This window comes from Plectrocnemia conspersa, unplaced genomic scaffold, assembly GCF_051122295.1.
Source record: "Plectrocnemia conspersa isolate PC_06_02 unplaced genomic scaffold, ASM5112229v1 ptg000006l, whole genome shotgun sequence".
NCBI classification, from domain to species: domain Eukaryota; kingdom Metazoa; phylum Arthropoda; class Insecta; order Trichoptera; family Polycentropodidae; genus Plectrocnemia; species Plectrocnemia conspersa.
The window spans coordinates 9410936-9426986 of record NW_028277170.1 but is presented as its reverse complement, the minus strand read 5'-3'; the positions used below and the strand labels follow the sequence as shown (position 1 = coordinate 9426986).

Below are 16051 nucleotides of genomic sequence, written 5' to 3'. Positions count from 1 at the left end.
AGTTTTCTTTGAATATAATGGAGCTGGATTAAAATGTGGGCCTAAATATATTCAAAGTTTGGTTACAAATTCTGAAAATATTATTTGTAGTCTTGCCGCTAAGAATATCTTTTTCCGATGTGAAATGTTCTAAAGAATAATAATTTTAAACCGCCAAACTTGTTAATACTAGGAAACGAAAATTGATCAAAACTGTTAGTTAATTATAAATAAAATGTCTTAGTTTTACCTAAAATTATAATCTTAATCAGTAAGTTTTATAATTAATTTAATATTGATTAAATTATATTATATTACTTTATATCATGACGATCATGATGTATGCGGCTTCGGTATACTCGTATGCTTATGCGTGCCCATTATTTTTTATATTACAATATTATTTACTCCATTAAACTTATGTATTTCCAAGATTAAAAGTATACAGTATTTACAATAAATTTCTAAACAGATAAAATGAATAATATTTGCCATTTTTGACCGATTCTATCAATGATTTTGTATATATAAAAAAATAATATCAACTATCAAAAAAAAAATAGTCACAATTGGTGGCCATACTTTCAAATTAAGCAAGTTTAATAAAAAAATTAAAAACAATAAAATAATATCAACATAAAAAATACACTCCAACTCCATGTTAAATCCCCCAAATATATGCGATTCAATATAAAGTTGTCACCTGATGACGTCATGCGCAGAACGAAACCAGTTTCGTGTAACAATTGAGCATATCTTATAATTTCTATATCGTGTGGCCCTAACGTATACGAAAGCGGTCAACAACGTTTCACGGCATAAATACCTTTTAAAATTTAAACAAGTTAAGTACGAACCAAGTCAGAACCATGGGCGGATTCACGGAGAGGCTATCGCCCCCCCCCCTACCCCACAGGCTCTCTAAAGTATAAGCACCATCTATATTCTAGAATATACAAATGCTTTGTAAGTCGCTTCATTATTTTGTCAAGTTATAAAAAGCAAACTATCTGGAACTCATTTTTATAATACTGTTTAAAGTGAAATCTGATTTAAGATCATAAGTACCAAACAAAAGCAATGCATTTCGTCAATTAATCCTAAAAACCAACATTTTTATTTTATTTTAATTAGATTGAGTCTTAAAATTGAGCATGGCTCCACGTGGCGCGCGTCGTGACACTGAATAAGTACTAAACAAAATATATGCATTTCGTCAACTAATCCTCAACACCAGATTCCTTATTATTTTATTAGCAGATTATTTTATTTTATTTATATTGAGTTTCAAAATTGAGCGTGGAAGCATGCAACATAAACAAAATGAATTTATGCGAAATTTCATCATGACAAAAATATGTGGAAAAAATTTCAAACCTAAGAACTGAATTTGAAAATAGATTTGAAAATTTAAAATCTTTGCAAAGTAAATTTAATTTATTTTCGTCGACTTTTTCAATATATATAGAATCTGTACAGAGCCATATGCAAATAAAAGTACCTAATTTGTTGAGATCCGGTGTGATTCAGATTTAAAGGCAAAATACAATGAGGTTGGCTTGCTTAATTGGTACAAATATCTATCAGCTAGATTTAAAAATTAGCATATGAAATTATGGATGCCGATTTAGATTTGTTATGGCCAAAACTGGTCGGCACTTGAGTAACACTGGCGTGAGCTATTCTCTACACTGGCAATCTTCAGGCGATTCGAACGCGCGCCGCCATGCGCGCGCCCCGTACTTTGTAAAACATGTAAACAAGTCGTATCATCAATAAAATAATACTGCAGCGGCTCAATCTGTGTATAATTGCCACCTGTCACCATCACCGTCGCCGTCGCCAAAAAATAATTTCCATGTTTGGAAGTACTTATCGGTTAAAGAGTTGTTTTCATTTATGTAAGAAAATAAATCTCCTATCAGATCCAGCATTAATGATATTCCATTCCAGTTTTAAAAGTAATAGCTCCAAATGACATTTCACCAGAAATATAAAAATTAGTATCGGAGAAGAGGTGCTAAGTGTCAAAAACAGAATAATAATTTTATAAGTTTGTGGAGCTAATTTTTTTTTTTAATGTTCTTTAGATATTTAGATTTTTTTGCTCCTGCAGCATTTATACTTATGGTAAGCCTATAGATATTGTATTTCACAAAATAAAACAAAAATATAAAAATGTAATCTTTTTATTTTTTTGCGGCCCACATAAAATAAAATTTTATAATTTTTATCTAGCGCAATGAATCTATGAATATCATTATTCATACACTTTTTTGGAATTATATTTTTTAAGATATGACATGGAAGAGTTCTTAACTCTTTTACACATGATATTATGGGGGCCGATTTAGATTTGTTATGACCAAAACTGGTCGGCATTTGAGTAGCACTGACGTGAGCTATTCTCTACACTGGCAATCTTCAGGCGATTCGAACGCGCGCCGCCATGCGCGCGCCCCGTACTTTGTAAAACATGTAAACAAGTCGTATCATCAATAAAATAATACTGCAGCGGCTCAATCTGTGTATAATTGCCACCCGTCACCATCACCTTCCCCAAAATATGTTTCTCAACCAACATATATTCAAATATTTTTAAATGCGCCATTAAGAATATTTAGTAACTAGTTGAATAGTTACGTTCTACCAAAAAGTGGTACTAGATTAGTTCTGTCAACTGTTAATCAATAAAAGTTATTTGTAGCAAAATCTCATGAAAATAAGCTGTATTCATAGGTGGATTATTACAATTTGTTTTATATCTTTTTATTATTTCTTAAAATATATAATTAGATACAGTATAAAGTTATTCCCATTGCTCAAAAACGGTTCAATTGACGAAAATTTGAAACAAGTCAGTATTTTCTTGCCGTTTATGTTTTGACATTTGGTACTGTAGCTTTTATATCATCAGCAATCAATTTGGGAAAAAATCTTATGTTTCATAAGTATGAAGAATTAGATCAATACTCTATTTTTTTAATATAAGGGAGCAAGGTCTGGTAAGTATGATTGGTGCTTGATATTATCCCTATCTAATAAATTGTAACTTGCTTTAAAATAATCTATCTATTTATTTTGTAAATGTTAGTCGTGTTCTGAAGGATGAAATATGCCGCTCCGACTCCGCTGTCAGTTTTGCTGCCACTTGCGAATATTTTTAAGTTTGTCCTGGTTCATATAGTCTAGGTGATTTCTTGTTTTTAGTGATAACAATCTTGATAGGACGTCATAGACTGGGATGGGGAAAGATGTGAAATAGTTTGTTGGTGTATTTGATGCGGTGAGGTAGTGGTTTAGAAGTCGTTTTGTGAGTCTAGCACAGATCTCTTAAGGGATTGTATCTTAAAGCTAAGCGAGAGGAAACCGGCAATCACCGAGAGAGTGGAACCATCTACGAATTCGTAAATATTCTTGGAAAACGTATTTTAATAACAATCATTATTTTTTAGATTGAATTAAAATACATAATAATTACTCGTTACAGGATTATTGAAATAAAATAGTGAACACATTCATATTTTAGCTTTATTCATTAATAATAAAAAAACGCTAATGTATCGATTTTTCAAAATATAATAATTTGGGTAAAACAATCTTAAATTTATTATTACATATATAAATGATATACTATAAGCAATAACACTACATAAAAAAGAGGAACATAAATACATATAAACATCTACACTAATTATAGTTTTAATTAATGAGAATCTTTTTGAAGTAATATCTGTTTTTATTAAAACTTACGTAATATTTAAAAAAAATATTTGCGTTCCTACAAAATAAAAGTACAGTAGTAAAAGAAAGCTTGCCATTGACTATCTATGACTAGACAATCAAATAATTATAACTTTCTTTTAATACAATGTAACGCAACTAAAATGTTTAGATCCTTTTTTCTAGGAAAGAACTGAAAAAAGTAAACAAATACAGAAGTTACAAAAAGAAATCATTGTGGCTTGTCATGTCGTTGCATTTATCCAGAATATACATTGATCGAGAGCTTAATTTAATCATATATATATATATATATATATATATATATATATATATATATATATATATATATATATATATATATATATATATATATATATATATATATTATTATTATTAAAATGAAAATTATGCATGTATGTTGATCGAGGAGAAATATTACTATTAAATATGTTGACCTCACAGCAAATATCATTTACAAAATATTTATAAAATCAGTTTTAATGGCATATAATTAAAAACAAATTAAATGACTCTTTGTGCCCATAACGATATGTGCTATATGTGTCATTTTTAAAACGAGAATTCACATTTTTAAAACGAAACAAAAAGATTAATGTACTGTACGAAGATCACATATAATATTTTATATGTGAATGTATAGTAATAAAAACAATAAAACTAATAAATTTCTTTTTAATTACAAATGTTGATATTTTTATCATTTTTATTCAGTGGTGAATGCAATAAATAAAATTATTAAAAATAAATATCGAATATTTTCAGCCAGGTATCGGTCTATATAAATGAAATATTATAAATAAAAATTACTATCCTCGACCTGCGATTTGTTAAAAAAAAATATGAAGTGGAATGTTACATATTGACCAATGTAATTTAATTACATTTGATGGAATGAAAGCTTTCACAATAATTCTGGCACATTTTCTTACGTTAATACCTCACGTGTTCACTCACTTTACCGTGTCTAACAAAAATTAACCTGCGTAATTTTTGTGCATTAAAACAAGCTAATTTTCGATACATACTGTTAACCTAATCACACAGCCCGTCGTTTCAGACTAAATCGTTCAGTTCAGCTTTACAAATTATCATTTCGTTGCTGTTGCTCGACCGATTTTTTTTCAAAATCAATAAAAATATACATAACAATCAAAAAATATATCCAATTTAAAACCCTAAATGACAAATTTTAATTAGAGCTCTATTCTTTTCCCACACAGCCAGTTCAAAACATGTGTCTCGTCCTTCCGAATATGATTTTTTTATAAAGACACATACTATATAAATGTAAATTTAATATATTAAAAATATTTTAATTTTTTAACTTTGGCAAGTGTGCAAATTCAACTCCAGAACGTACTATAGAATCAAATTTATGTAACTATTCAAAATAAACATGTATAATATATAAAATAATATTTCGAGAAAGTATTATATTTAAACATCCACTGTAAATCTATTTTTATTTGATACTAGAACGCTCATCAGTGATCTGAAAGTAAAAGGAAATTAGTATCATATACATTATATACTATATAAAGCAAACTAAATGTATAAAGTAGATGTCATTTATGAGGGTGAGTCATATAAAAGCTTTAGTGTAGACAATATATATTGTATTCTGAACTGATAAAATTAAATTACGCACAAAACTCTAAGTGACTGATAATTGTCACTCACACAGAACTGATAAGCCAATGGGAGGTTAAAGTTCATGAGATGGTGGAATAACACTGAAACATAGACTACTTACATTTGCAAATTATCATCTCAACAGTCTATTCAGACCTATCGACGGGCAAAAGCGATGTCCAGATGAATCCACCAGTTGCGTTTGCAACCCTCTCAGACTCCAACGGTGGATACGGACTGGGCGACTTGTAATAATCTCTATCGACGTGCATCACAAACTCCATGTATGACAGTTTGCGCGGTAGATCCTCCTCGGGTCCTGGAAAAATAATTTTTAATTTTATAATTCAATCCCTCGAGTCTGTAGAGTAGAAAAGCCGATTTGTAAAAGGAGGCAGACAAATAGAATTATAATTTATTTTTACCACACCATTGAAGTCCATTCATTATATAATAACATACATTGAATCAAAACATTATTCTTAGAGAACATTATAAAATTAATATAAAATATAATTTGAATTACAACTCATATTGAAAGTGAAGTTTTGGTTTACTATATTGAGATAACATTTAGTCATTATATAATAATATACAGTTACATAATTGGCATATACGAATTAATGTATTTTCATCCCAATATTTTTTTATTGATTTAAATATTCCGTTTTAACATGAGAGGCGAAAGCCGAATGTGTTACAACAGGGTATCTTGTAGGTATTGATTGATTATATTCCCAGACTGAAATCAAAGTCTGGGAATTAGTGACATATATTTCATTAATTATAAACTACTATCATTGTTTATAATTAATATAAACTATTATCATTGTTTATAATTAATAGTTGTCATTTTATTTCTCTTTCAGATGCACATCAGTGACAATGAATGTACAAGATCAGGTCTTTGTAGTAATATGCAAGATAAAATGCAAGAAGAGCAATCAAGAAAAAATTGAAATAAAGTATTCAATCTTATATCCGTGAATTTGGTTGTGGGTTTTTCGAAAAAGCAATGAAGACACGTATAAACTAATCATTAAAATAGACCGGTTGTGTTGCTTAAATAAATATATGTTGAAACTTATAGTGTTAGAGTACGCTCGGGATAAGGATTCCGGTTTGTTATTGTGTGCGTGAACTGTGTGGCTCAAAACAATTTCGCTCAGAATATTTAATTTTTTTATTTTAAAAGAAAATATATGTTTATTTAACATACATACATCTGAGCTAAGTTGGAAATTTCAACGGACAATTAAAAATATATTATATAATCGAAGAAACCAGACATTGATGTCATTAATTAAATACTTGCAAAATGCAAAATCTTTCACTAGTCAAAAAATAATGAAGTCTTTAGCTATTCTTCAAAAGCAAAAAGATATAAAATGGTGAAAGAAATTATTCGCAGATTGTTTAATGGCTCGACGACTCTATTAAATCATTAGAATCCATTGAATAAATTAAAAAAATTATCATTGGCGCAACGATAAGAATAACTTTTTTTAAGCCTTACAGATAATAGTGTAAAAAAACCAACAACGTACGGATTAATGGAAAAATAATTAAAATATTTTAATCCACAGGTAAGAAAACGAATAACTTACAGTGTATATTTGAAGCCTTGATATCAATTAACCCAGATATTCCCAAGAAATTTTGTTCTCTTCAAATTTCATTTATATATAAAAAAAATAGTGGCACGAGTTTAGTGACCTACCCATGGGACAGTGGGCATATCTGGGTTAAACCAATATCAACACAAAATTATTTAAAATAAATCACTAGAGAAGATCGAACAATAACAGCATTGACGAATCAGCGACTGTCCTTAAAAGAGAAAGCGAGACAACGAAGTACACGCTACATCGCTTCTCCCTCTCATATACATGTACATGTTAACAAAAACTCGAACCACTAATTATTAATTAATTATTTAATTTTGTATGGAAAGAATTATAATAACAAAATCTGTTAAAAGAATATACTATCTAAAATATAATTAATCCATTTTGGTGCTCTAAAATATTCAAAGATGTCAGTATGTCTGTTAAATATCGAGTTTCATAAAATCGTGTTAACACGTTTCCGGCTGTACGATCGGGTCGCCGATAAGCTTGTTAATCGATTAATGATCTGATTGAAAAGTCAACCTGTGCTTAAAATACTCGTATCAAAACTTTCGGAAATACGTGCCTGGTCCTAATATCGTTATTGACGAATCGGTTGAAAAATTTAAGGGTAAAATCAGTTTTATCACATATAATAATAATTATAATAAAAGAAAATAAGATCAATTATCCTTTAATAAGAAGTGTCCATTTTAATTTTTTTTCGAGTAGAATACTTACCTACCTACAAAAGTAGGCCCTACTCTGTATAAAATCATTCTTGAGTGCCAATTGTTAACACTAAATTAAAACAATGAAGGAAATTTTAAAACATGGCCACCATTTTGAATTTTTGCATGGAACTATTTGTTAAATCTGGGTCGTGATTCATTGTAATTAGAGTTTGTAAAAGAACGAAAAATGAAGAATAAAGGGTTGTATGTTTAATTATTACGTTATTAATTAAATACCTGGTCTCTCAGAGGCTGAAAATGTGGAATCTATGATAATAAAGACAAATAATAACGTCCCCCCCCCCCTACTAGATTATTTATCTGAGTTTTTCCTTTTTATTTGCGGCATATTGGAGGAACACAACACCCACCGATAACGAGGCACTATTATAATGGGACTGGTATATTCTATAACACACTGAATCCAACATAAATCCTAGTAACACTTTTTCACTTTATACAATTTAGAAACAGTTCACTTATATTTAATAATATCTTACCGATTATGTATGTAGTTGCGTCGAAGCACTCAGACGGAGGAGGACTAGCCTTGGTGGGTAAGAGCCAGGTGATTACGGCGCTTTTCTCCAAGTATTCATCAGTCAAGAAGCCACGTATCTGAGCATAATACGTATCGCCATCTTCGTCTATCATCGAGACAATATCGCCAGATCTCATAAATCGACCCTGAAACATGGTTAAATTGAGAATATGGAAAATATATATTTGTTTTTGCCGTTTTGAATATGTTTTCCGTGCGGCAATTATTTTTCAATCGTGATGTGGCTATCATCCTCAGGTGTTGAGCACTACTCAGATAATCGCCACATCTCAGTTGAGATTTTGTGCAAGGAAAAAAAAATTTGCCGCAAGAATGTATTCAAAATGACAAGTCAAATCAAATACATAATGAAATATAATTATTTAATATATATCACTAATTTTTGTCAATAGAATTTGAGGAGCTAGGTAGAAGAGGTCTTATCGCTATAGCCATATTTGATTATCACTGATATCCGATGATGTTTAATGGTGTGGAATCCAATGCTTCATATGTGAGATTAGTATATTATTAGGATCAAAAAAGAAAATTAGTTAAAAAACATTTATATCTATTATTAAAATTAACTATTTGTGATGAATGATAAATTAAGGATAGGTGCAACAGACTCAAGAGATATTAGATTGAGGTTAAAAAATATTAATTTAGCTTTCGTTGTGAATGATAATGGTGTACACTTAAAACCAATTAAGTGAATTTATTTCTGAAGTCGTATTTTTATTATAGGGAGTTTTCGATTGCTTTCTAATCTATATGTATAAATGAGAAACAATTGCAACTCTCTAAGCACTCAACTATAATTCATCAAGCATCGATGCTGTCGAGAAGCAAATCGAATCACCTTGTAGTGATTTCTGAGCAACAAGAAGTACCTGTTCTTTCAAGTTAGGAGCTAAGATACCATATGGAATGCAAACCACCAATAATGTCTAGCCTCTCTGCATAACAAACGCCAGCAATGTTAGTATTCAATCTCCATCCCTCCTTGAACGTTACTCAGTCCTTGTCAAAAGTATTTCTATTTAAATCACTCCAGCCTACTCTATGAAAATTCCGCTGCGGAAGTAAACTTGAAAAATGTGACCATATCACACTAGACGCTGAAAGTTAATCGATTGTTACTTGAATAATCCAGTTTTATTATGGTTAAACATTTTAAAACAGATATTATGACACAGGTACGCCAAGATGAAATTCTAGAGTTATTAAAGAATGAGTAAAATATATATTTAAAAATTATTATATTTAGTTAAGTATTTTAGATAGTAGTAGTTATTAAGAATCATTTTTAATTTCTCGTTATATTTTACAATATTTTTGTAAAAGCAAAATAACAGTTCTGAAGTATGTCCAATTTTTGGTTAAACTGAAATTTGTATTCAACAAATCAATTGCAATATATCAAAAAACTGTTGAATACAACTGTAGGTTTAATTGGACTTGAGCCACACTCTGCTTTAAAGGTTGTGGCCTATTTTTTCAGAAAAATATCCTGAAACATCGCGCCGTGTAACCGACCATGTCTCAACTTTTTCTCAGGTAAAAGAGTAAAATAACTAAAATTGAAAATATCTTGAGTGTGAATTTATAAAATAATTAATCAATTAAACAACTAATATATGAAACGCGTATACTTTTATTTATTAATAAATGACACACTGTATTCTGTATAATTACTTTTTTATTTAAAAATAAGGGGCCTCATCGTAAGCTTCGAATAGGGCACACGAAATGATATTTACGGCTCTGGTTAACAGTATATATATATTATACAAATTGTACAAAAAATGTCTTAATACCAAATCGATAAGTATGCTTGCAAAGTTCACATATTCAGATTAGATTGACAACTATTTTGAATGACAAAAATGTTTGAGTGACTTGTATGTTTATGTAGTTGTTTTTATACTTCCTGTTTTATGACAAGTGTAAAATATCCTGTTGAGAAAAACAACTTAAATAAAATTAATTTATACTAATAGTTTAGTGAATTTTAAATTAGTTATACATACATTTTTTATCCATCTATTTAATAATAATTTTTTGGCATAGTTTGTCATATAAAAGTATAAAAGAGAAAAATACATTAATGAAGCTCGATTATCTTAAAAAATCATAAATATCTAATAAAAAAACTTTTATATTTACAGTAAAAAAAACTAAATTTGGTGTGACTAAATTTGTAACGATACTGACCAGAAAAGGGACAAATTTGTACATTTACATTTTATTGTATTTATAATGGCATCTATTATTCATAACATTCTTACAATAAGGATATATTATCCATTATTAGGTCTTTCGAAAAAAATGAAAACAAACAAATGTAGTTCACTTCTTTCACTCAAAACATAAGTAAATAAAGATTCTAAATATTTTACTTAAAAATATTTTTAAATGTCTACATCGTATGTAAATTTAAAACAAAACTGATTATCTTGTAGAAACGGGACACATTTGAACACTTACATTTAATCGCTTAATGGCAATTATTTATTAATCATAACATTCAAGTGGTACAATAAGGATTTGCTATTTAATAACCATTAAAAATGTAAACACGAATGTAGCTAATTTCTTTCATACAAAACATAAATATCCAATATTTTTGTTATAAAATTTCTACTTTTTGTGTAATTGAATTTGTAATGAAACGACTTACTAACATATAAAAGGAACTAATTTTTATATTTACATTTTATCGCCTAATGGCATCTATTCATATAAATAACATTCTTCTCAAATGATACAATAGGGATATGCTATCCATTCATATTTTTTTTCGGTAAAAATAGCCTCTCTCCTACTAAGCTCCAAGATCTTATTTACAGATTATTATGTTTCTGCTGTACCTCGAAATATACTTGGTCTGATGTAACAGTCGTAGCTGTGTTAGTTGGTGACTTTTTAGGCGTACCCTTGAAAAGGGTACGACGTCCAACACCGCAAGGCACGACCTTGCGTTTGATGGTGCGCTTTTTAGGCGGCAGTGGCGGCGGCGGTGGTGGAGGACCCATAGCCGTTTTGTTGCGCAAACGCGTCCATCTTGCGACTTCGATCTTTTCTTCTACAGCGGCAATTGTCACAGACTTTTTTTTTCTCTTCTGCGGCTGTACGCCGCTGCTAGATGGTTGAGTTTCATCCACTTCAGATTCAGATTTAACGTCGGTTTCCTCATTCGACGGTGTCACGGTGGTGGCGCTAGGCTGCTGGCCATTGTCCAAATAGCACATTTTGCAAAGCTGCGCACCGATTGACTCAGGCAAAAGCGCTTTGCCCGTATTGCACGCGACACACACAAAGTCAGACATGGTTGCCGGATGTTACTGCAATAAAGAAAACATTTGTTACGCTACACTTTAAATGGAAATTTAACGCTGCAAACAATGTCAATTCGCAAGCAAGCTAGCAAGGTAACAATTGAGTCGTTAAATATCAAACTTGAATGAGTAGCCGATATTTATAAATATACCACAATACATTTTCTTCAAATGTATACATAGGTCTTTTAACCATAGTCATACAAATTTGATATTTAATAACCCAATTACTTCAAACTGTCTTCCACTCATAAAAGTCAACTGTAAATGTGCATAATAATAAATGCATCATGTTTATTAACCCGGCACATATTATCTCAGTACAATAACAATCCCTGACCTGGACGGATATATTTAAAAGAATAACTGTTTTTATCACTGAATGACAAGTGAGGGTCAAAGTAGAGTGCATGTAATTATATTATATGAGTCTTGAGGATAAGTTGAATGAAAATTAACAGATAGCAAACTTAATATACAAATTTAATGTGTTGCACAATCCCATATCAATTGCTAGTCTCGAAGACAATTTTGAGTTGGGTGTTTATAAATGCTAATCACAGCTCTCTAGGCAATATATAAGTATTGACGTCACTACTTACATATGCACTGCGTCAGGAAGAACGATTTGTATTCCAAAAACCTATACGTACCTACTTGTAGAGATATATAAGAAAAATTTCCATTCAACGATAATACTTTGCCTCGCTTCAGTTTCTTTAGCATATTTAAAGGTGATCTCTGCTCCTAACTACCATTACAAAGTGAAATTTTTCTGAATGACTTGGTATAAAATTATTCTGTAATATAGAAAATGTAATGTAAAAAAATAATAACTCTAGTTTCTCTTACAAATTTTAATTATACTGGGGTCCAATAATTTAATATGTTTTATTATAACTTTTCAACCAATAAAAACACACACTGAATGACATACAATATTTTAATTCCATATTTTTCAAAATAACATATAAGCGATGATAACCATTAGAGTAGTGATATATTTGAGTGATTTCAATTGCATTTACCATTATTCTATTATACTACAAAGAGATTTTTCATATTGCTGAATTTTTTGTATACATAAGATTTTACAGACTTAGGATCAGTAAACTTTGGTAGTTTGTTGACATTATTCAGCTTTAATTTATTTTCGTAAAAGCAATGAGTTTTTTTTAGAAAAATCAATAATTTAATAACTTATATATATATATAACTACTGAAACGACAAAAAATAAAAAAAATTGTAATCAATTTTGAAACAAGCGTTATGCATTTCTGAGAAAACACATTTATTAGTAATATTCTTTCTCTTTTATTAATTTTGATTATATGCATAGTTCTGAGAAATACAGCAGTTTGTTGTTAAGTATTTCTCAATTCTTTATGACTAAATCATAACAAAAATACTAAATTCGATATAAATACATCAAACTTCTAAACCATACTATTTGAGTTATTTATAAGCTAACTAATTGGTTTCATAGTACTAGCCATCTTTGCAAAAGAAGGCATCGCCAAGAGTTTCACTATAGTGAAACAACTTTTAATTACTTTTATGCATTTATAAATGTAGCAATATTGAAACTACAACGAGTCCGTTTTAAACTATTGTATACGGACGAATTGTTTAGTAAAATATTATGAATAATTAATTAAAATACAATATTAAGAATAATGTTGTATGCACATGAACTGCCTGATTTTACCAAGTCACGGACGAATAAATAACCTTTCAAAAATATAGATATAAAAATAGGACTAAAAAGTATTATATAATAATTTACAATTACTGAAAATAGACGACCAGTACGATTATGGCTAATGGAAGAAATTTTCAGCCGCAATCAAGAAACCGAGATTAGGTTAACCTTTGAGTATCGAAACCTCGAAAATGCGATCCAAGGACCGGAATATGATACAAAGCAACTCCATTCAAATTAGAATTATTTAATTATTTTTTTATGCATTCAATTCATTGGGATATTTTTATAGATCATAATGAATACCAGCTCAATATTTTAAATATTTATCAGATGGTTGAAGATGCACAAATTTTGGGGTTCAAATGTACTCTGTTTAGGGATAGGAGAGTTAAGATTCTATTGCTGGCAAAAAGAAATAGATAACAATCTAGACTGAGCGATTACATTATTAAGCATAATTCTTAGTTATGGGCATTATAGTGAATAGTTCTAGACGCTGTCAAAACCAAAACCAAAACGCTTTTTCTGATAGTTAGTAAAAAGGTCTATCCAAGCCTGCTTTGACAATGGCTATTATGTCATTTGGAAATCAGAAATATATTTTGTTAACTAAACAAATTAAAATGAATAAACCTGTCAATTTGACGGATATCATTAAAATAGGTATATAGTGACCAGATTTTCAAAAATAAGAAGTTTACGAAAAAAAAATAGTGTTAATATATTTGCATTGTTCAAATATAAAAAGTCGTAAAAAAACCAGAAAAAATATTGTCTGATACAAATCAAATCAGAATATAAATTAGAAACCTGACAATTTGACAGGTGCAGTAAATCTAGTGGTAATCATTTCACTGCAAGCGTTTTTCTAAACTTTATTTTCTAGACATGAAAGGTAATTTATAGTCTACAAAAATATATAACCAATAAAAAAGTACACATTAATATTTCCTATGATTCTTAACACATTACGGTCCGTTATTTTCGCGAAATTTTAATATTTTTACAGTGCGACTTTTATCAAAATAATTAAATACATATTTGTTATCATCTCTTGATACAAGTTTAAATCTCCTTTACGTTTGCACGACTTTTTAAAGTCTAACTTCCATTATTTGTAACTCTCGAATTTTGCTTACATGCAAAACAGATGGTAATGTGTTATTATTATCTTTGACGTTTTTCTACTTTTTTAAATACTAGGGTTGCCACATTATAATTTTACTAAATTACGGAGTATAGATATAAATATACTACAATAAATGACGGTATTAAATTTTAAATGACCATTAAGGTTAAAAGACGCATAAATGCGTCATCGGCCTATAAGGTTTAAATAAATTAAATTCATTTTAAATTTGCTTCACCGTAAACTTTTACGAAGTCTAATTGTTTTAACTGAAATAAGCATTTATTACGAATATCTGGTAACTGACGATTATATATACAATAATTTTAGTTCGATAATTTTCAGGGATATCCAGAAACCAAAAATTCAGAGTAGCAAGAGGTCATGTATTGTTTTAAATATAAATTAAACAAAACGTTTCTTAAAACCAAACTATCACAATCATAAAACAAGGTTCACAAATTTCGCCTTTGAAGTAAATGTGAAGAGTCCATTAGCGATGATAAAACATAAATTTCTATAAAGAAATTATTTGAAGTTCTATTATAAAAATCTAGTTATTTATCATTATGTTTTATAAATTATTATATTCATCGCCATTGTCTTTAGAGTTAAAACAACGTATTATAGTAGCAGTATGTTGTATTTGACTTCAAAACTCGAAGGTTAAAAAATACTAGAAAACATACAAGTCTCAGCGCCATTACGAACGAAGCCAAGGCAGTACTGAGAACAAAGCATATCGTTTAAAAGTTGCGGTATTCGTCGCCAACGTCGTAAAGGGTTAAACAATGCATGAATTGTATGGGCGAACATAAAGTTACGCCGTTAGCAACAGTTGTCACGCGTTCCGTAACGCTTATAGAATCTGAGCGCCATTTTGTACGAACAAACATGGCGGGTCGACATGGATCGAATAGTGCAATATTGAGCAGTAATAAACATGATGCTGTACATAGATTCAGTCGGAAGCGCAATCGGAATCGACGCAATCGTTTCACAGATCCGGATCGCGACGACAGAACATCGTTTCGTGTACTGCGTCGAAATGCGCAACACCGAACGGTCGCACGGCGAAACACGAAAAAGGCGCTGAAATGTAAAGCTGGCGTCGAACGCGATAGAAGTGTTATAATCGGCGATACTTACGACGACGCTGCGCAAATATCGCTTACATACGAGACCGTAGCCCGCGAAGACGAATGGCAAGCGCTACTTCCAACCGTCACTTGCACAGTTACCGGCGAGCACCGAAGGAATGTTGCCAAACTAAAACGTATCGAATAATATTTTCTTTCCTGTGGCCATAACAATAACTGTGCTGTCCATAAGCATAAAATTATTAAAAATAAACAAACAATAACTTATATTTATTATTACCACAAATAAACACATTAAAAAACAAATAGCGATCATTGAAAGAGTACTCTAGCCAATAACTAAGTTTGCTTTCCCCCTTTTTATTATTATTAACTCATTATATGCAGAGGAGCAGGTGAAACGTTGTGACTCAGTTGCACGATCACAAAACATTGTGCTGATGCATACGTGTAACACAGTGAGATTGGTGTGACCTCAAGCTTCAATTCTCTCATTTTGTCACACGCACGTATCAGCACGACGTTTTGCGAG

General features: G+C 30.2%; 1 protein-coding gene across 2 annotated transcripts; it reads right to left on the bottom strand.

Annotated features, from left to right (window-relative positions):
• Window positions 1–5042: 5042 nt before the first annotated feature.
• On the bottom strand, window positions 5043–15712 carry LOC148234182 (GATA zinc finger domain-containing protein 1-like). Of its 2 annotated transcripts, none has more exons than XM_088187982.1 (5): window positions 15595–15712; window positions 11117–11590; window positions 8203–8389; window positions 5480–5677; window positions 5043–5218 (listed from the first exon to the last, which is right to left on the bottom strand). In XM_088187982.1, exons 2-4 carry the CDS (start codon window positions 11573–11575, stop codon window positions 5505–5507), a joined length of 819 nt encoding a protein of 272 aa, XP_088044108.1. In that variant the 5' UTR covers window positions 11576–11590; window positions 15595–15712; the 3' UTR covers window positions 5043–5218; window positions 5480–5504. The 2 variants fall into 2 exon arrangements, with proteins under 2 accessions (XP_088044108.1, XP_088044107.1); XM_088187981.1 differs by having other exon boundaries at window positions 15569–15703.
• Between the last annotated feature and the right edge of the window lie 339 nt (window positions 15713–16051).

Excerpts from the sequence above, each read along its gene's own strand:
- LOC148234182 (XM_088187982.1), bottom strand. The coding sequence starts at position 11,575 with ATGTCTGACTTTGTGTGTGTCGCGTGCAATACGGGCAAAGCGCTTTTG. Across the intron at positions 8,390-11,116 it reads CAGACCAAGTATATTTCGAG|GGTCGATTTATGAGATCTGG; the intron begins GTACAGCAGAAA and ends ACCATGTTTCAG. Across the intron at positions 5,678-8,202 it reads CGCAACTACATACATAATCG|GACCCGAGGAGGATCTACCG; the intron begins GTAAGATATTAT and ends TTATTTTTCCAG.